Source organism: Vombatus ursinus, unplaced genomic scaffold (assembly GCF_900497805.2).
Source record: "Vombatus ursinus unplaced genomic scaffold, bare-nosed wombat genome assembly UNPS02014813.1, whole genome shotgun sequence".
Classification (NCBI taxonomy): Eukaryota; Metazoa; Chordata; class Mammalia; order Diprotodontia; family Vombatidae; genus Vombatus; species Vombatus ursinus.
The window spans coordinates 8,805,039-8,826,159 of NW_020954591.1; the positions used below are offsets into that span (position 1 = coordinate 8,805,039).

At 38.4% G+C, this 21,121-nt stretch overlaps 1 protein-coding gene across 2 annotated transcripts in view; it reads right to left on the bottom strand.

The window, feature by feature from the left end:
- Positions 1 to 597: 597 nt before the first annotated feature.
- Positions 598 to 21,121, bottom strand: part of B3GLCT (beta 3-glucosyltransferase) — a 122,134-nt gene continuing 101,610 nt past the window's right edge. Inside the window, exons 13-15 of one of the 2 annotated variants that reach the window (XM_027835193.1) lie at positions 20,258 to 20,377; positions 9,069 to 9,213; positions 599 to 2,166 (exon numbers count right to left, since the gene is read on the bottom strand). In XM_027835193.1, coding sequence (XP_027690994.1) covers positions 1,999 to 2,166; positions 9,069 to 9,213; positions 20,258 to 20,377 — 433 coding nt within the window. In that variant the 3' untranslated portion in view covers positions 599 to 1,998. Of the gene's footprint in view, positions 2,167 to 9,068; positions 9,214 to 20,257; positions 20,378 to 21,121 lie in introns of both variants that reach the window. The other variant, XM_027835194.1, reaches the window with a different exon arrangement.

Consider the following 21,121-nt stretch of genomic DNA (forward strand, 5'->3'; position numbering starts at 1 on the left):
GCATGATCACCTCAGGAATCGTGCTCTATTGACATCTCCTGGCACATTATTTTGACTGATCATAAACAAGTGTTCATATTTTAATGCTCTAAAGCAACAGTTCTTAATCTAGAGTCCATAAACTTATTTTTAAAGAAATATTTTGCTAATTTTATTCCAATACAACTGGCTGCCTTTGTAATCTCGTAGATTTTATTTTATACATTTAAAAATATGATTCTGAGAAAGGGTCCCTAGGTTTTACCAGACTGTCCAAGGGGTCCTTGGCACACACAGAGAGATGAAGCACCCCTGCTTCAAAATTACAGTCAAAATGGGCACAGAACTCTCAGTCATTAATCAATCTCAGTGTCCCCCAATTTGGAATTTGGATTCATTTGGAAATAAATAAAATGCTAAACCACAGGAAAAATATGGAAAACTTTAAAAAACATTATTTCAACAATATGGATTTGGTTACAAAAGTATAGCCAATAAAGTTAGAGAACAGCATGTCCATTTGTCTTTTTTATTTTTTTTTTACAAAAAGAAAAGAAAAATATTTTACTTTACAAAAATTAGTTCAGAATACTAAAATCAGATTTTATACAAATATCTTTACAAAACTGAATTATACATAGAAAAAACTAAAATGATTTAAAATATATAATACTCTTTACATGGATGTGTTACATTACTAAGGTATCATTTGGATGAGGTTTAAAAATGAAAGTAGCTTCAAAACATCATGTTCAAAATACATTCCTTAAGAGTCCAGGAAAACTACTCAATGCTCTCACTGTCCACCTGTGTTAAGGTATGGTGTTCTACAATGAGTCAAGACAGAGTTATGAAGCAACATCCACTGAAACCAAACCAAACCAAAACAAAACAAAACTACTGTGAAATAACAGGTTCAGAATATCCAAATTTAGTTCACTTCCTGGGATCCATATCACGGTTAATCAACTCAGGTAAAATACTTCATTCTTATTTTCAGGTATAGATGGCCACTATCATGTGGTAACACTGAGTCCATTCTGAGATTATATGTGGGTTATAAAGATAGGGCTTCAGGGAGCAGTGGGCTGTAGACTAATTCCTAGAGTCTAAAGAGGTTATTAGAAAATCCTTTTCACACAGGTACAGAATGAAAAATTAACAAGTAAAAAGTAAAAAATAAAAAGTGTCCAGCAAAAACAAGGGATGGGCAGCCAGCCAGGGTTTTCCACAGGTACTCTCATGATGTCTGGAGAAAGCAAGGAAGTACTGTTGGACACTGAATGAAGCCTCTGTGGCAAACTTTTGGGAGGACATGGGCAAGAGCCCCATGGGATGGGCAGCAGCAATCTGCATCCTGGGAGGGAATTCTCAAATCAGTGAGGTCACAGATCCACTTCCAGAGAGGTTTCCATAAGCCAGTATTTTATGAGCATTCACAATCAACAATGTCGTTCCAACTCCTTTCCAAGGGAGTATTTCTTATCATTAGTATATTTAAAAACCAGAAGTAAACTTTGGAATAGGTTCCCATCAACATTTATGCCAAAACATTTCATTCTTCTTTGCACATTATTTTAAATAAGGAGTCACTCCTTGTTGCAAGATGTGTTGCAGTATAAGGGAACACCAGGGAGTCCAAGGGTGATGCTCTATTTTCCCTAGGATGAATTGTTGAAGATACCTCATCATGGCTTTAAAATACCTATTAAATATGATGTAATATAATAATCCCATGATTCAAAATCAAAGGGGTGGTATTCTAAGACTTACTCTCACATCTTCACAAAGGAAAAAGCAAAGTTGAAGTTAGATCCTTCCCCTTCCTCTGATCCCTCCCCTTTCCCCCGCCTCAGCCCCCCAAATTAAGAAATAGAACAATATACAGTTTCACTCCTAAGACATAAAGTCTCCTATGCAACATGGCACATTTAAGCAATATAAGTACAACATAGCATAAGAATGCCTAGAGACTCCATCTGCACCACCATGAGCATCTTCTTCAACAGTATGAGATGCTTATAACTCTTCTTTAAAATGTGCCTGCTTCCTGCCACTGGAGGCATCTTTCCCATTGGGTGCCAACCAGGTGAAATACACCTTTATTGGATCAATGTTCCAGTGTTTGTGAAATGATATGGGAACTTGGTGAGAAAGGTAGTCCTCTGGGTAATCCACTGGTCGAGCCTGGAAGAAAAAGAGACAATTATTTCTTTCCCCTATGGAGGTTTTTGGTTCCGTAGTCATATTTGCAGGAAGAATGCTTTATAATCTTGCTACTCTAATAGTAGTTGCATGTGTCCAAAACAAGTACTGGAATCTTTGGTACCACTTTTCCTCTACCCTTTACCTCTGCCTATGGGACATCTTTCTCATCCTCTTTTTTCTCCCTAGCTCTTAAATAGGTAAATATAAAGATAGAGATAGAGATATCTATACTATCAATATAGATAGATAATATCAATATGGATATATAATAGCGATATAGCTGTCTAAATATCTATATCATAGAGTTCTGATAATAAAAAGAATACTTTGACACCTCCCCCTCCCCGAGACTACATAAAGTACATTAACAATTTAGGTGAGATTTTAAGAATTCAGACGACTTATGGAAGAATAGATAGTTGTTTTGCCCAGGCTGGGAAAAGTAGCATCTGTTTTTCAGTTTCTTTTTACGATGTTTAGAGTCTTGCATCCTCAATCCCTTTGTTCTAGCAAAATCTACAATGGCTAAAATTAAGATTTCACAAGTCATGTGGACTGTGAAGCAGTGGCATGGCAGATGTCCACCAAACCCTTCTGCAAAGATTGTTGATGGCCTCCCAATTCTCTTTGTGCTTCCGGGTATGGAGAACCAAGGGGTACAAGAAGGCAGGGGTCATTTGACGTTCTTTCTCCAGTAAATGCCAGTCCCTTGGGGGGTGGGACATTCATAATTAGAAACTACAGCAAGGTTTATCACAGAGAAAATAGACAGTGGCTCATTTTTCTTCTCAACACCAATCCCCATTCCCTTTTTCCATGCACATACAGGATATGTGGACAACAACCTTTAGAGCCATCCCTTCAAACACTAGGGTTTCATGAATCAGTCAATAAGCATTTACGTAATAATGATGGCCTCAATTTATACAGCCCTTTAAGATTCAAAAAGCACTTTATGTGTGTTGCCTCATTTGATGCTCACAACAACTCTGTGAGGTAGGTGCCATTTTACACATGAAAAAAATGAGACTGAGAGAAGTTATGTGATTTGCTCAACATCACACAGTTGGTAAATGTCTGAAGTAGGGTTCAGACCCAAGTCTTCCTGACTCCAAGTCCAACATCAATCAAGTGCTGCTGTGTGCCATTCAGCCTTGCAAAGACTGTTGATATAAATACAAAGAATAAAGAAGAAAACAATCCCTATACTCAAGGAACTTTCATTCTAAAGGGAATTCTTACCTTCCAGACTGGCTCCACCATGATATGACACAGTGAGATGAACTATGGTATACTGAATTAGTGATAGACCTAATATTAAAAAGTACGGCTTCTTATAGAAAGAGAATAATACCATATTTCTTATCCACATACCACTTATTTAGAGGCAGTTAGGTGACACCATAGTGCACAGAGAACTAGGCAAGGAGTCAAGAAGACCTAAGTTTAAATCTGGCCTCAGACACTTACTAGCGGTATGACTCTGGGCAAATCTCTTAACCTCTATCTGACTCAGTTTCCAAAACTGCAAAATGAGGATAATAATAGCACCTACTTTATTAGGTTGTTGTAAATATCAAATAAGATGTTAACACTTGAAATAAATGCTTATTCCCTTTCAGTGAATAAGTTGTAACTGAATCATAATCCTAAGAAATGGTCTTGGGAAAAATACCTCATCCAGCTCTTTCTCTTCTATCCAAAGCATATGGTTTTCTCTTTTAAAGTCCTTGTCATTGTCAAATGATTCAACATCAAGAACTGACATGATTTTATTGTTGGCAATGACATTAATGAAGAAGTATTGCCATCTGTTTTATTGCTGCACCCCAAGGACCATGGGACCTTTCAAACTGACTCGTAGCTGAGATCCTCCATATGTGTGTCTCTCTCATTAGAATGTGAACTCTCTGAAAGCAAGAATTGTCTTACTTTGCTGTGCTTTGCACACAGAAAGTGGTTAATAAATGCTTTTTGCCTTCATTAGTTCACTCATTCATTTTTTCTCTATTAATTTATTTATTTTTAGTTTTCAACATTCACTTCCATAAGATTTTGAGTTCCAAATTTTATCCCCATCTCATCCCTCCCCCCACCCCAAGACAGCATGCATTCTGAATACTCCTTCCCCTAATCTGCCTTCCCTTCTACCTCCCCCCCTTCTCTTATTCCCTTCCCCTTCTATTTTCCTATAGGGCAAGATAGATTTATATACCCCATTGCCTGTATATCTTATTTCCCAGTTGCATGTGAAAACTGTTTTTAACATTTGTTTTTAAAACTTTGCGTTCCAAATTTTCTCCCTTCCTCCCTCCCTACCCACCCTCATTGAGAAGGCAAGCAACTCCATACAGGTTATACATGTGCAGTCATACAAAACACTTCCATAGCAGTCATATTGTGGAAAACTAACTATATTTTCCTTCATCCTATCCCACCCCCCGTTTATTCTAGTCTCTCTTTTGACCCTGTCCCTCCTCAGAAGTGTTTGTTTCTGATTACCCCCTCCCCCAATCTGCCCTTCCTTCTATCATCCCCAACACTCTCTTATCCCCTTCCCCCCTATTTTCCTGTAAAGTTCACTCATTCATTTTTAAAAGAGCTGTAAAATGAGGGGTTTGTGATCCTGAAAAGTACAGATACTTCACACTACTAGCTGGGCACTATCTTATTTTTTTTTCTATTTGTATCCCCAAAAGCATAGTATTTTGCACATCGTAAGCAAGTGAACCCTTAATAAAATGATTTTTTATTCATTCATTCATCCATAAATATCACCAAGACAACTGCAGGTTAGGCTGGAGCCCCTTAACCAGTTGAAAAGTAGAAAAAGTTCCCTGAGCCAGGGCTCAAACACTGAGATCAGTGAGGAAAGATTAAAAATCATGAATGGCTAGGTACCATTGGTTTTAAAAGTTCTAAACCTTGAAGTAGTTAATAACTAGATAGGAGCTGTACTGGAGAAGAGTGAACCAGAAAACATATCCACATAAACACATACATATATGCACATATATGCTAGCATCTATTCTAATTGGTTTTTAACTTTTTAAATAAGGGCAATCATAAATCATTTGATGTTTGTCAGATTCTCTGAGGCTTAACTGTCAGGAAGGAAGGGAAAAGCCAGGGGAGATGTGTTGTTAGATTTTTTGCTTTCCTTCCCAATTCATTCCTCAGATAATTTCACAACGGCCCCAGAAAGGAGAATTGAGAGCAACAGAGGCAAATCTTTCACTTATTGTGCATGGCTAAGGATGAGCTGTTTGCATTACTAACACAGCTAACAGGAAATAAAAACATTCATAATTTCTCTCTGTTAATGCAGATTACAAAGGGTCTGATTTTGTCTCAGGAAGTCATGTTGGGAGACTCTAGCTTATTAAGCACTAACATGTGCTAATCGTTTTCAATAAATGAGGTACTAGAAAAGAACAAGACGGAGATTATGGAAAGTGAAATCAATTCAGAGAGGTGTATGTTAATACCCAGGAGTCCTGTAAAGGAATAAATGTATCTATAATGCCAAGACAGTCACCCCTCACAGGTTACCATTAGAGGATGAGAAAATAGGACACACTGAACAGATGCATGGAGAATACCGACTAATTGTTCTCCGACTCCACTAAATACAAACAAAGGAAACCATGCCTAAACTATAGTAGGGGGGATATAGGTTGGGTTGAAATATGTAGTTTTAAGGTAGGTTTCTTAATCTGATTTTGCCCCCTTGGGCAGTCTGGTAAAGTCTATGGCTCAGAATCATGTTTTTAAAATGCATACAATAAAATACATAGTATTACAATGGAAGCCAACAATATTGAAATATACTTATGAAAACATATATGTATGTATTATATATGTATATTTATATATGTGTGTCTATATGTATTTTTATATATACATACATACATACATACACACACACACACACACACATATATATATATATATATGGTTTTTTTTTTAAGTTCATGTACTCCACATCGAGAACTCCTAAGGGTTGGGACCCTTTGAGCTGGGGGAAAAAAGAGGCTGTTCTGTTCTTCCCTAGGTCCAGAAGCATAGAATTTAAAGACAGACAGGACTGTGAGATCCTGGGCAAGCCAAAACCCTTACGAACTTCGGTCTTCTCACCTGCTGTTGCTGGTGCTGCCTTACCTCACAGAGGTGTGCTCCATAAATTTTAAAACACCATAGAAATGTGAGCTATTAGAGGTCATCTAGAAATATTGTAGAAGTGGGAGGCCACTTTTATTTTGCAGATGAAGATACCAAAACCCACAGGGATTAAGTGACTTGCCCAAGGTCACATATATAGGAAGTAACAGAGCCAAGATCCCAACAGGGGTTCTCCAACTCCAAATCTAGGGTTCTTTTCACTACCTGATTTCAAATCCTGCCTCAGACACTTATTAGCTATGCAACCAGGGGCAAGTCACTTTGCTCTCTTTAAGTCTCAGTTTCCTCAGCTATAAAATGAGGATAATAATAGCACCTACCCCACAGGGTTGTTATAAGAATCAAATGTTATAACAGATGTAAGGCATCTTAGAAGTGCTAGTTACAATTATTATTATTATCAATGTATCACATTGCCTACACCAAAGTCCTTATTTTACAGATCCTTTTTTTTTCTTTAAGGAATTCTGTTTGGATGTAAAGGGATGGATTGGACTTTTTCTGACTCCCTTTCTAGAATCAGGATTCCATTATAACTGGTTCACTGAAACAGTCTGTCAAGGAGAAACCAAGTAGAGGAGTCTGAGGTTGAACGTTAATGCCAACTTTGTCAGTAAGTCAATGTGTAACCACTGATGTTCACAGCCCTGTCTCAGAGCACAGACTCTTGTCACTGGGATGGCTCTTAGAAGACATCTAGGCCAACTCCCTCAATTTACAAATGAGGAAACTGAATTCCAGAGGAGTGAAATGATTTGCTCTTAGGTCACTTGGTGAATGAGGGCCAGAGCTTAGAATGAGAACCCAAGTCTGCTGATTCCCAGCTCAGTGTTTTGGTTTTTTTTCCATTATGCCAGATTTACTTTGAAAATTAAAAAAAAGAAACCATTCTCAAATTTATGTAAAGCTCTCTAGGATATACTTTAAACATTACAAGATAAAACAGAACTTGCTAGGAATTCTAGATTGCTTACATTTTTCAGTCTTGGAAAAGGCTTAAAATACATTGCCGATGGAACACAAATCAGGAGTTTTTAAGAATGGGAAAGTAAAAAATGAATTCCTTTAAAATTTCTTCCCTAGAATTTATGCCCAAAGAATAGATTATTTTCTTTCCTTTGCTGGAAAGAATAGGAGAGCAGGATATATGGTCCCTGCCTGCCTTTTCCTGTGTGAGCAGACTCGTAGTATTCTATTCTAATATGTTTCTTTCCCTTTTTCTTCTTTTATAGGCCAGGGCTATTGCCCACATCTAAGTACTGTTATGCTAATATAGTGATGAATTATATCTCTTCTACTCCAAGAGTTTTAATTTTTTTTTCATTTTTCATTTGAGGACCAAAGAATAAAGAACCTCATCTGTTCTTCTAGGTTTTTATAACCCTGTATGTCTAAGGTTTAGAATGGGTAAGATCAGACAGAATTTTGAAAGAACAGGAAAAATGCCCTTTTGTCAAGGAGGGTTTTCTAAGCTGATCATTAAAAAGCTATTTTTATCTTTCCTCACAGCACTTGGGGATGTTAAAGCAGTGTCTGCCTCATCCAATGATGCAAATGCTTTCTCTGCCTTGCTAGAATTCTCTTCTCCACAGCTATACCTGTCATGGATGAATTTTTATATCACTAGGGGTAGCAATTGCTGCTTGGTGGTGACATAAAATATGAATTCTGTTGGATATAAAATCAGGGTTTAAATGCCATTTCAATGCTTGTTACGGCATCTAAAGTAGACATACATTTACATTTTTCAAGTCCTGAGCAGCTCTAAGTTTCTCTAAGAAAAGCATACTGTAGGTGTTGAAGGCACTGTTGTTATTAATCCAAGTACAGCAAAAAGATTTCATTTTCACAGACCTACTTCTCAAGGGACTACTAAAAATAGCACAGGAAGAACATATTTCCCCAAAGACTATAACAGCGATATGAATACACCACCGATGCCTTGCAGAAATCGCTACCGCTTCTCCTTTCCTCCCCCCAGGATGCATCCTCACAAGGGACACAACATTGAAATTTAACTGACTAGAGGGAATAAGAGTAAAAAGGATGAAAATCCAGCAAAAAGGCTGCAAAACTGATAGTGATAACACTAGAAAACAAAGCAAAGTTATACATGCAGGAGAATTAAATTCAACAGCTTTGAAAGCTGCGAGTTGAATTTATTATCTACTTTAAAAGAAAAGCAAGCTGTACATAACAAAGTTCTGCAGTTTCATGTGCAATCCTCTTTTTCTGTTCTACCATGTATATGGAATAACCATTTTATTTGGTATTTGTTAAATTCAGAACAAAATGAATTATGAAAAAGAATTAAACCCAAGCCAGAGGGATGCTATTAGGTTTGCCCAAGATATCTCCTACCCACCAATGAGCAAACAGTGAATATCTTCTTTTTTGATTAAAAGTGTCCAACTATATGGGAAGGGGCAGGTTTTCTCTGGTCCCTAATGTGGGACAGATATTTGTCATATGCCATTTGTTTTCCTACATGTTTTTAATCCCACCTTTTTAATGTAGGTGACATAATAGTTCCTCCCATTCCTGCCCCTGTCAAAGAGGCCTCCAAGGGATGACCATCTGGAACTTGTGCGCATAGCTCTCAAAACTACTCAAAGAAGTGATGGTGAAGGAAGAGAAACAGACTCCTCCAAGGAGAAGAAATCTTTTTTTTTAAGTTGCATGGAAATTAATCCTCTCACCTGATGAAAGAGAGGGCTGTGCGTCACTGGAATTCCCAGACCACTGAAACACATGCCAAGCACCATGTCATCTGGGGCATCATTGCTGTAACATCGGCACTTACTGGCCAAAAGCCTCCGGACTGCTTCTCTGCTAAAGACCATACTAATGGGCAAACACACAAAAACAAAGAAAAAAAACAAACAAAAAGAACTTCAAAGGCCATTACTTGAATAGAGAAATCTGGTTCGATAGAGACGCATTTCTGATTATGATAAAAGAACTGTTTCTCAGGGGCTCAGAAGCCACTTTATAATTACTGTGTATAAAAGAAACTGTTTTTGTGCTTTCTGTCAGATATTAACACTTGCATAAATATTTTAAACTTGAAGCAGATGTTTTCCTTGTGGGTAAATTTTTACTTCTTCACACATTTCTATTCTAACTTCTTGGCAACAATATGCTGCCTCATGTTCTATCTTTTTCAAATCATCAGTTGGAAAATTAAAATACTCCCTGGTATTGGAACTCTCTGTGACAACACACTTTGGAGTTCTTCTTTGGATAAGCCACAAGCCTTTACATCTCAGAGACATCCTTAATTCCTATAGGCTATGAATGACTTAGAGGGACTATCCAGCTAAAAGATCCCTGAAGACTTCTGGTCCAGAGTGCTCCTTACTGACAGTAAGGAAAATAGATTTTAGAGAATTATAGAATCTTAAGAATTGGAAAGGCCCTCATGGTCATTTAGCCCAATCACCTGCTTAAAAGGCAGGAATTCTCTTTACCTCCTGCTGAAAGATGATTATTCAGTCTCTGTTTAAATACATCCAGGGAAGGGTAATTCACTATGGCAAGAAGCAAACTGGTTGATCTTAATTTCTCTTTAAGTTGAGTTAAAATCATCTTCCTTTTAATTTTAACTAAGAGATCTTAAGGCAAATCTCTCATCCCCTTGGTTGCCCTACTTAAACTTGTAAATGTCAAAAGATGGCAATCATGTGCCCCCTAAGTCTTCTCCACTTCTGACTTAATAGCCTCAGTGCCTTCAGCTGATCCCCCTTATAACATGTTTTGAATGATTGGTGCTCCTTTAGACTTATGCTAATGGTTAACAGAATCCTGGGAGAAAATGTAAGACTCTTGTTTCCAGGGTTTATTGTCAAAGCTCTACCATTCAATTGCTATTACTTTGGGCAAGGTGCAGCCTGTCTACATGATTATCTTTTGGTCTAGTCTAGTCTGCTCTGCTACTGAATCTCATTATTACTTTGTGGAAACTTAGGAACTACAAAAAAAGATCATAAGGGGAAAGTCCTGAGCCATCCTGACGTAAGGATGACTCCTCCCCTCTCCCCCCACCCCAGCTCAAATAATGAAAGACACATAAGGATACAATCTTTCTCCTTGCCCTATCCTCACCCCTCTAAAAAAAAAGTTAACCTAAAGGTGTTAATAAGTTTTCCCAGCCAATCACTTCTTTCCTGACTCTGGAATGGAAAGAGGCCATAAAATTTCAAAATTATCCCTTAAGTCTAATATGAAGAAAAAAAAATTATTATTCCTAAATGGAAAACAACAATATCCAAATACTTATTAGAAAACAACCAGAAAGTCACACCACTGTCTCTTCCTTTTTTAGAAATTCCTTTTTCCCCCTCTGGCTATGTCAGTCTTAAATCACAGTAGTATCAATGGCTTTGTATTGGTTCAGACTGATTAGGGTTGAGCTCTGGAGAGGTCAATAAGATGTCTTTTAGTAAGAGATCCCTTGTGGTCCTAATTAGCTAACATTAGGGCAAAACAGATCTTGTAACAGGCATCTTTCTTTCTTTCTTTCCTTAGTACACATTTTATTTATTTTTGTTTTTTCTCAATTTCATGAAAGCAAATTTTTTAAACATTCATTTTTAAAATTGTTGAGTTCCAAATTCTCTCCTTCTCTCCTTCCCCCCCCCACCCCCTTCCTTGAGAAGGCAAGCAATTTGATATCAATTATACCTGTGCAGTCACAGGCATGCTTATTTTAAAACACCTTACTGGCCAAGAGTGAATGGATAATGGTGGGAGGAGTTTAAATGTGATTTTTATCCTAATCAAAGCAATGACATCTTTCCCATTCAATTCAACAAACATTCATTTTAAATTACTATTAAATACCTAATGTGTGCTAGGTCCTGGGGGAGATACAAAGTTCTGATGGCCCACAACCCTTACCCGTATGTATCAAGAGACATTTATTAAATACCTATTAAATGCCAGGAATCATGCTAGGCATTGGGGACATAAGGACAAACAGGAGTGGGGGAGACAGTATGTAATTTATAAGAATATATACAAAATACATGCAAAATACATACAAGGCAATTTAAGAAGGGAGGAAACTAGGAGTTGGGAAGGGCCTCAGGAAAGACTTCTGTAGAAGGTGGTACTTAAGCTGAGCCATGAAGGAAACAAGATTCTCTGAGACAGAAGTAAGGAGAGTATACATTTCAGGCATGGCAAGGAGCCAGTGTAAAGGCCCAGAGAATAGAGAGAGTGTCATGTGTGACGGAGAGGAGGAAAGCTAATTTGGCTGAGAGGGGAATAGTGTATAATAAAAGAATCAGGTTGTGAAGGGTTTTTTAAATAGGCTAAACAAGCAGGCTGGAGTCAAGTTGTGAAGGTCTTTAAAAGCCAGAGGAATTTCCATTTTAACTTAAAGGCAAAAGAGAACTACTACAGTTTATTGAATAGGGGAGTGATACGGTCAGATCTGTGGTTAAGGAAAATTGCTTTTGGTAGCAGTATGGTGCTTGGCAAGGAGATGGGGGCTATCGAGATGTTTACAAGAAATGAATTTTTCTCTCTTGTATCTAACACCTAATTATTATATTTGGACCAAGGATTTTTCCTTTTTCTACTTCCTCATCCAGAAATCAACCAATATGAGAAATCTCTCCTAAAGATTTACCTAGGCCAAGGTCTAATCAGACAATAAAAGAAATTCTAATTTTAGCCTAATGGGTATATTCCTGCTCATTGTGTTTGCTCAGACAAGGCTGGGAAAATGTGGATCCTCAAGTGATACAGAAATTGATGTCTCTCTGACCAAGATTTGGGTGACCTAAGTCACGTCTAGTCTAGTCTTATATTATTATATATATAATTATAACATTTAATATTTTAATATAGCCCACCTCCCAGTGTGCTAACCACTCAGTGTTGATTGCCACCCCTCAGGAATACCTACTCTTCAAAGGACATATAAACTGTGAGCCCACTGCCATTAGGGGTCTTTGGTCTAAGAGAGACAGCCAAATGACCATCCTTTTATCAATAAATGCACTGGCCTTATTAATAAAACGATGAAATTACTCAGATACTACGGCTCTCAAAATTTTTTAATCCTCACATGTTGAAGCCCTGAATTAGGGTGGTAGTCACATAAGAAAAAACTAAACAATATTGTGGAGGTAGAAATGACAAATTTTGACAACTGAGTAGAAATGTGGAGTGAGGGAGGAGTCAGGAATCAAAGATGATGCAGAGGTTGTGAATCTTGCATTCCAAAAGGGAAATGGAAATTCCAATTAAAGAAGTGGGTTGTAATCCCAATTCTGCTATTTGCTACCTACATGGTACTGAATAGATCACCTCTCATTTCTGGGTTTTAGATTCCTCACTGAAAAAAAAAAATAGAAATAGGAAAATAGGGAAGAAATGGGGAGGGTTCAAACTGAAATAGGGAAGTCCAAAAGGCTATGTTTTGGGGAAAGATAATGAATTCTTTTTTGGATATGTTGTTTGAGATGTTTCTAGGACATAGAATTAGAAATATCCAAGAGGCAAGTGGTGAGATGGAAATGGAGTTCAGAAGAAAGAACAGGGCGAGATGTAGAGATCTGAGATTTGGGTCATCATTTGCATAGAGATGATCATTGAACCCTTGGAAGCTGATGAGATCACCAAGAGAGAGAATGTAAAGAGAAGAGGACCCAAGAGAGAGCACGAAGAATCAGAGTTAGAAGTATGATATGGATGATCAACCAGCAAAGGAGAATGAGAAAGAGTAGCTAAAACAAGAGATAATAATATCATGAAAACCTAGAGAGAAGAAAGTATACAAGGAACTGAGGGCTGGTCAATAGTATGAATGTAGTTTGCTCTCTCAACTTACTTTAAATTAAATGATGACAGATTTGAAGCTGGCAGGGCCTTAGAGATGATAAAGTTCAACCCTCTCATTTTAACAGATGAAGAAACCGACAGTGATTTGCCTAAGGTCACCCAGATAGTGAGAGGTAGAGCTAGGACCTAATCCAGGTTCTCTACAGCTAGGTGATGCAGTGCGGAGAGGGCTGAACCTGGAATCAAGTAGAACTGAGTTCAAAACTGGCCTCAGATTCCTACTAATTATATATCTTTGGGCAAGTCACTTAACCTTTGTCTGCCTCAATTTCCTCAATTATAAAACAGGGATAATAATAGCATCCACCTCGCAGGGTGATTGTGATAATCAAATAAGATAATATTTGTAAAACATTTAGCACTGTCTGGCATACAGTAGGTACTTAATAAATTTGTGTTTCCATCCTCTGCCTCTACATCCAGCACTCTGCTCCTTTATTTTTCTCTTACAAACATACAGGAAAAATAGGAATAGGAGAAGATCTTTATAATAATTTGATCCATTTGTACTCCTGTGGATTCTGAGAGCTTTGACTTAGTAAAGTACAAGCTGAGGGTGAATTTTGCTGTTAGCAAGCCTGTGACTTCTTTCTACACATCCTGAGCACTAGCTACATAAATAATCCAAATCGCCCAAGTGCATGTGGACTTGCAATAAAACTTTTTATTAAGATAGTGGGTTATTTAAGCAGCTGTCTCAACACGGAAAATTGCCCATCATGTTGTGCCACAAAAGAACCATATGTCTATCCTGTAAGCCAATTTTTAAATATTTAAAAGATGTTTAGAGGCTAGAATTCTAACACTTTGATTTTCTTTGATATCTCTATTTCTTTTAAATTGGAAAAAAAACTGAAATAGAGGGCAGGGACTTGCCTGAAATTCTACCAGGAATTAAATACTACACCAAGGAAGAGAGGCCAGCATTCTGCATCAGAACACAACTGTCTCACGAAAATTTCTTTGAGAACTGTCTTCTGGAGTTCTTCTCCAAGAATTATTTTATCTATCATTCTCGAATGAAATATTTCAGTTCTGTGGTCAAGAGCTCATTCCATGAGGCAGAGGTGCAGTAGACAGAGTGCATCAGAAAGACCTGAGTTCAAATCTAGCCTCAGACACTTACTAGTTTTGTGACCCCAAACAAGTCACTTAATTTCTGTTTTCTTTAGTCTCAAATGTAAACGGGGTATAATAATAGCACTTCCTTCCTAAAGTGGTTGTGAGGATCAAATGAGAATATTTGTTAAACATTGAGCATAGTGTCTGACACATAATATACATTTAATAAATGTTGGTTCCTTCTCTCCCTCTCTTCCTTCCATGATCGACCTTCTTCTGTCTCTCACTAGGTGACTCTAGGTATTTTTCCTCCTACTCAAACTCAATCTAACAGCAGAACTTCTGGGTTTCATCATTTAACTTGCCATCTTTCAATCCTCCACCTTCAAAAAAGAGAGTAATCAACAAGATAAATCCAAATGTGTCAAGGTAGATTAAGTGCCATGAGATTATACAAGGGTAAGATCAATCAGTCACCAAACACTTAGTGTCTACTATGTGCCCAGCATTACAGGGAGGGCATGTAATAAGGGTAGGGACAGAACTTGCTGTTTCATTAGTATAGGGAAATCCTAAAGGAGGGAAATCTCTCTACCAATGCTATTATTTCTGCAACAATTAAGCAATTCTCTAAGACCAGAAGCTGAACAACTAGCATGTACTGGATCGCTAGGTGGGGCTGAATTTAGGTCTTCCTCTCTTTGAGGTTAGCCCTCTCTCTCTCTCTCTCTCTCTCCCTCTCTCTCTCTCTCCTACACCACTTGCCAAGAGTAGGTAAGGCTATCCTACTGGATTGGGGGGAGAAACAGGAAAGGCTCCACAAAGGGAGGAGTATTGGAGAGGGATAAAATTATAGACTGATAGAGCTGAGAGTCTCCACCCTTAAAGGTATCATATTACGGAACATTAAGGACAAAATCAGAGAGCAACAGAAATTTTGGAGATGAAAAGGAACATCAGGGTCAGTAAGGAGACATCAAATTTGGACTGAGATGCATACTTTCTCCTCTGAGGAGGTAAGATGCAGGAAGGGGGATGGGAAGCTTGTTATAACAGACAGTTCCACCATTCTACAGATATGTGTATGTGTCCATGCATACGTGTACATATGCATGTATATCAATAAATGACTACAATATAAAAACAAAAGGCATCAATAAATCTTTTTTTTTATTTTTTTAATGTGCAGTGAGAGTTGCTGTTGGGGATTACTTTGGAGATTAATTTAAATAGGTAAGGACATTAGTCACTTTATACCTCTGGGCCTCAGTCTCTTCATCTCTGAAGAGGCTAGATGACTCCCAAAGGCCCTTTATAGCTCTAAAACTCTGTGAAGAGCCTTGAATGCCAGATTAAAAAGTTTGGCCTTGAGCAAATCAAGAGCGACTAAAACTCATCCCTCCATTCTGATACCAGCACCCTTTGTCCTATACATCATACAATTGGGCAGCTTTCAAAACTCTAGAAATCCTGGCTAAACTGCTCCATAAACCCAAGTTATTTTTTGCCATCTCTCTTATATTCACACTGTAACACTACTCTCAATCCCTAGGTGTTACCTTGCTTCTCCCATAAATTGCTGCCTTTGCCCCCACTATCTGCCATGGTCAGTTAGTCAAGTAGCATCTATTAAACGCCTACTACATGCTAAGTTAGCACGTAGTAGAAGAAGAAGTAGAAGTAGAAGAGAAGAAAATATAGAAGTAGAAGAGAAGAAAATGGCAAACTACTCCAGTATCTTTGCCAGGAAAATCTCATATGGGGTCAGGAAGTCAGACACTACTAAACAACAAATCAGAATTAGAGAACTTTAGACAGATAGCTAGGTGGTGGGTGCAATTTATAGAGTACTGGGTCTGGAGTCAGGAAGACCTGAATTCTAATCTAGCCTCAGACACTTTTTAGCAGTGTGACCTTGGGTAGTCACTTAATCTCTATTTGCCTCAGTTTGCTTCTCTGGAAGATGATATAATAAAAGTATCTACCTCCTAGGATTATTGTGAGGATCAAATGAAAATGTCTATAAAGCACCTAGCACAGTGCCTGGCACACAGTAAGTATTATATAAATGTTAACTACTAGATAAGGATTTTTGAAAGGAGCGATAGGGAAATACATTTTGGGACCTGGAGAAACATATGGTGCTTTTTTTTTTTTTTTTTGCTCAGGGTACCATGTTCCTAAATAGGACTGACAGCCTATGAGAGACAAACACCTGTTGGCTAATGAAGTGGTTTTCCCAAAGTGGCTTGAAGAGATGGGCTAAGGATCACAGCCATGTATTCAGGCAGTTAGGTGGAGCAGTAGATATAGCACCAGCCCTGGAGTCAGGAAGACTCATCTTCCTGAGTTCAGTTCAGACATTTACAAGCTGTGTGATCCTGAGCAAGTCACTTAACCATTTGCCTCAGTTTCCTCATCTGTAAATAGAGCTAGAGTAGGAAATGTCAAACCATTCCAGTATTTTTGCCAAGAAAATCCCAAATGGGGTCAAAAAAAAGTCAGACAGGACTGAAAAAACCGAACAACAAAAATCCTTGCTGATTAAGCCAAATACAGGATTAAGGTTGCAAAAAACATTATTATAATTTTAAAAACAAATTATGCTTTTTTAAAAATTGGCCCTTCCTCTATGGCTTGCCTACTTGCTTTTAATTTAATCAGCAACACCATGAACCAAAGACCTACTTGATTCCAGGTCTCTGGAACCTTAAGTATAATCATGTCCTTGCTGAGCTATTTCCTGAGCCTGCAGCAGAAAAGGGTCCCCTTCACTGGGCTCAGTATACTTGGACCGCTTTGGAAATCTGTTAATGGGACCTGGTATCAAGAAATACTAAAAGACTCAAAGGAAGGCCTCTGGATTTGGATAGATCATCTAAGAAGGACTTGTGGATAGAAAAGACACAGGATAAGAAATCCTGGACAGGCTGGAATCTGTACCCACCTAAGTGAAATCATGGACCAGTATATACTATACTATATAAAAATCTATCAAATTAAAAGGCTTTCCAACCAGGCTGCAAGGATACTTTTATATTACTGTTAACATTAGCCAAAGAATCTAGTGCACAGTCTTCTGCAAGCACAGGTGATAACCCAGAGGATCTGGAATTACAAATTAAGCTAAGTCTTAGCCTTTCAGGAGTTTGTGATGCAAACTGGTTGTATATTTTTAAACAAATTAAGGTTCTTTTCTTGTTCTCCAAGTAGCTGAGTATAACTGCAGATGTGTGGTGGAGGGAGGTCCCAACTTTGTGGATATACTAAAAGGGCAATCTATGCCTCTTTTTGGGGTCTTAGACAGCTGGGTAGTACAGTGGATAGAGTACTGGGCCTAGAATCAGAAAGACCCAAGTTGAAATCTGGCCTTAGACACTTAGTAGCCATGTGACCTTGGCCAATTCACTTAACTTCACTCAGTTGCTTCAACTGTAAAATGGAAATAATAATAGCACCTACCTCACAGGGTTATTGTGCGGAACAAATGAAATGATATTTGTAAAGTGCTTAGCACAGTGCCTGGCACATAGTAGGTACTTAAATAAATGCAAATTCCCTTCCTTTGCCTTTATTCTTCCTGTTAGCCTTGAGGTACAAGAATGATTCTCTGAGCTCCAGAGTCAGAGGTCAGAGGATGCTACTCCTTCTCCCTGAGCTGCAAGTCATGAGCTCACAGCCTTCTAGGCAAGCCTATGTCTGGGATGGGAACCCCTCCTATATCAAACAACTTCAGAGGCATCCTTATACTTTGTGGCTAGCAAGGAGAAGAGGCCTCAGCAGTAGAGACTGCCCCTTTAGTATAACCCCAGAGTTCCAGCTCAGCCAATTAAAAGAGTCATAAAGGCTGGCAGGAAGCAGCCTGAGGATGTCTACATCTGCTCTGTAGCTGGGGGAGGCTGGGAAGGAATATTTCCTACACTTCACATCCCCAAGAAAGTTGGGGCAGGGGGCACTACACTGTCATGATCCTGGACACAAAGCAGATGCTCAAAAAAACCAAACAAAAAATCTTATTTTAATTGATTTTGTACACACAGGATTATATCAAAATATTTAACCAAAAAAAAAAAAAGAAAAGACAGTGAAGATTTAATGTCAAAGGTTTTTTTTTTGTTTTTGTTTTGTCTTGTTTTTTAAAGTCCAAACCTGTGATTTCATTGGTATATGTAAATTTCCATGAGGAAGTTCCCCCTACTAATGGAGCTCAGCACCTATCTACAACTTCTGGGCTTAGACAGGGGCTTTTCACTGTTTTTGTGTCATGGATCCCTCTGGCAGCCTAGTGAGGCCCACGGACCCTTCATTTGTGTTTAGGGCCTGTCTCCATGACTCCTTTGTTTGCCTTAAGGTCACCCTTGAGAGACAGAAGCCCCTTAGCCCACTTTCCTCCATCCCTGCTCTGGCCTCTCAATTCCTGAAGCCTCAGCTCCAACTGAATAGCAAATACTTGACCTTTATGGACTCCACATGGATTGGCAGGGAGCCTAACTAGGCAGAACTAGCCTTGCCTGTTATTTCTCAGAATGATGTTTTTAAGTGTCCAAAATAAAATACATAGGGATAGAAATAAGCCAATTATATTAAAACATAATTATCCAAATAGTTTAAAAAACAAGTTCACGGAGCTTGGCTTAGAGAGCGGCCTGGGGCACCAAGGTCATCCAACTAGGATGTGCCCAAGGCAGTCTTCCTGACCCCAAAGCCAGCCCTCTATTCATTGTACCACATTACCTCCTTCAAAGTACTCATTTTCAACTGCTCTTTAAAAGTAGGCATTATAAAATAGAGGCAGGACCATGGATTGAGCAATTCACTAGCCTGTTCCCCATCAATGCTCTTAAGACTATATGTCGCAGAGATGGTGCTGACCTACCTTGTAGGGATAGTTTCCTCACCTTTGAGTTCTCCAAACCAATGAAAACACTGGTCTAGTCCCAATTATGAAACCATAAATAAATTTCTTAAATCTTTAATTTTCTAATAGTTTTCTACATTCTCTCTCAAAGAATGAAGTGTGTATTTTGGTTGTTGGGTCGTTTCTCAGTCATATGCTACTCTTCATGACCCCCTTTGGGGTTTTCCTGGCAAAAATACTGGAGTGGTTTGTCATTGCCTTCTCCAGCTCATTTTACAGACAAGAAAACTGAGGCAAACAGGGTTAAATGATTTATCCAGGGTCACACAGCTAGTAAAGTGTCTGAGGCTAGATTTGAACTCATGAAGATGAGTCTTTCTGATTCTAGGCCCAGCACTTTATCCACTATGCCACTTAGCTGCCTGAAGCATGTCTATAAGAATGAAATTACAATTTTCTATGATTTTGATAAATATTTTTTAAAATACACTGATAATTAAAATTAGTTAACTGTTTTAAACAATATACCACTGCAGACCATTTTTTTTTACCAAGTTCTCTGAAACAGAGTATTTTCATATATTCTGAGGACAAGACATTCTTTTTGAGGTTTGTGTTTTGTTGTTTTTTTTTTTTTGGTTAGGCAATGGGTTTAAGTGACTTGCCCAGGGTCACACAGCTAGTAAGTGTTATGTGTATGAGGCCGGATTTGAACACAGGTCCTCCTGAATCCAGGGCCGGTGCTATATCCACTGCGCCACCTAGCTGCCCCTTCTTTTTGAGGTTTATGACAGTGTAGTGGATAGAGTCCTGGGAATGGTATCAGAAAGACAGGTATTCAAATTCTACCTGTGACCCTCAGCAAATCACTTGCCTCAGGCAACACCCTTAAAGTTGTCTACTAAGTCATAAAAGCAGAGGAAATTTCCATAAAGGGAGCTCCATGCCATAAATTGTTTTTGTTTTTGTTTTTGTTGTTTTAACCTAAATAACCCACCCATTTTTCAAAAACAGATAACACGAGGTAAACACATCTACATCATGAAATGCAGAATTCAGAACAATTACAGATAAATATTAAACATAAGGTTGGGAGGCATCTCAAAATTCAGGTACCCTCCTCCTCCAGTGATGTAGCTGTATCCTCCAGTTCCTAGTCCATAGCCATAACGTTCTCCTAGAAACACGGGTTCACTTGAGTCATAACAGCTAAGCAGATTCCGGAGCCTGGAGATACTAAAATGTCAATGGTACGCGTAATTAACAATTACTCCTTTCAAACACAATTTCTGGTTAAACTTTCATGGCTCCTAGAGCCTGCTGTGCAGTGCATGCTAGCCATATGAAAATTTATTATAACTAGGGTTCAAAAAAGCTTATGGAGGCAATTAAGAAAATGATAGAAATCAGCCAGTGGTCATCATAGGGGACTGGGGGGGTGGGGGGGACAGCTCTATACTGCTCTCTAGCCTCTCCTTCCCCTCTTCTAAAGATATTTTAAACGCCACCTCCACTACATCTTGCCCTCAAGTCCTGCATAAAAAAATCAAATTAGCCACGCTGCTTTTGAAATTATATAATGAAGGTTTCATATACTTCAAGGAGTTATGACTTCATTGCAGTGGGCATTCCCTATTTACACTGATGTAGATGGCAACCCTTTTGATAATTTAGGAGACACTTTTCAACTCACTACTTATATAGTGACAGTCTCTCCAAACTTTGTTGGTCTGGTTCTCAGCTGACAGACAACTGGTCCCTCCTGAGCCTGTACTGGAAGTATTTTCAGCTTTGTAGCACCTTCCAAAGCTTGCTTTGAGAGCTGAGGATCACTTCTGTACTACCCTCAGGGGTCGAAGGAGGAATTTAAGAGAAGAAAGCTTTTATGCATATAAGAAAGGTGGTCTTCCTTATTAGACTTTTGCTCTAACAGATTCTGCCAGTTACCACTTTGTTAAACATATTTCAATCTTCAAGAAA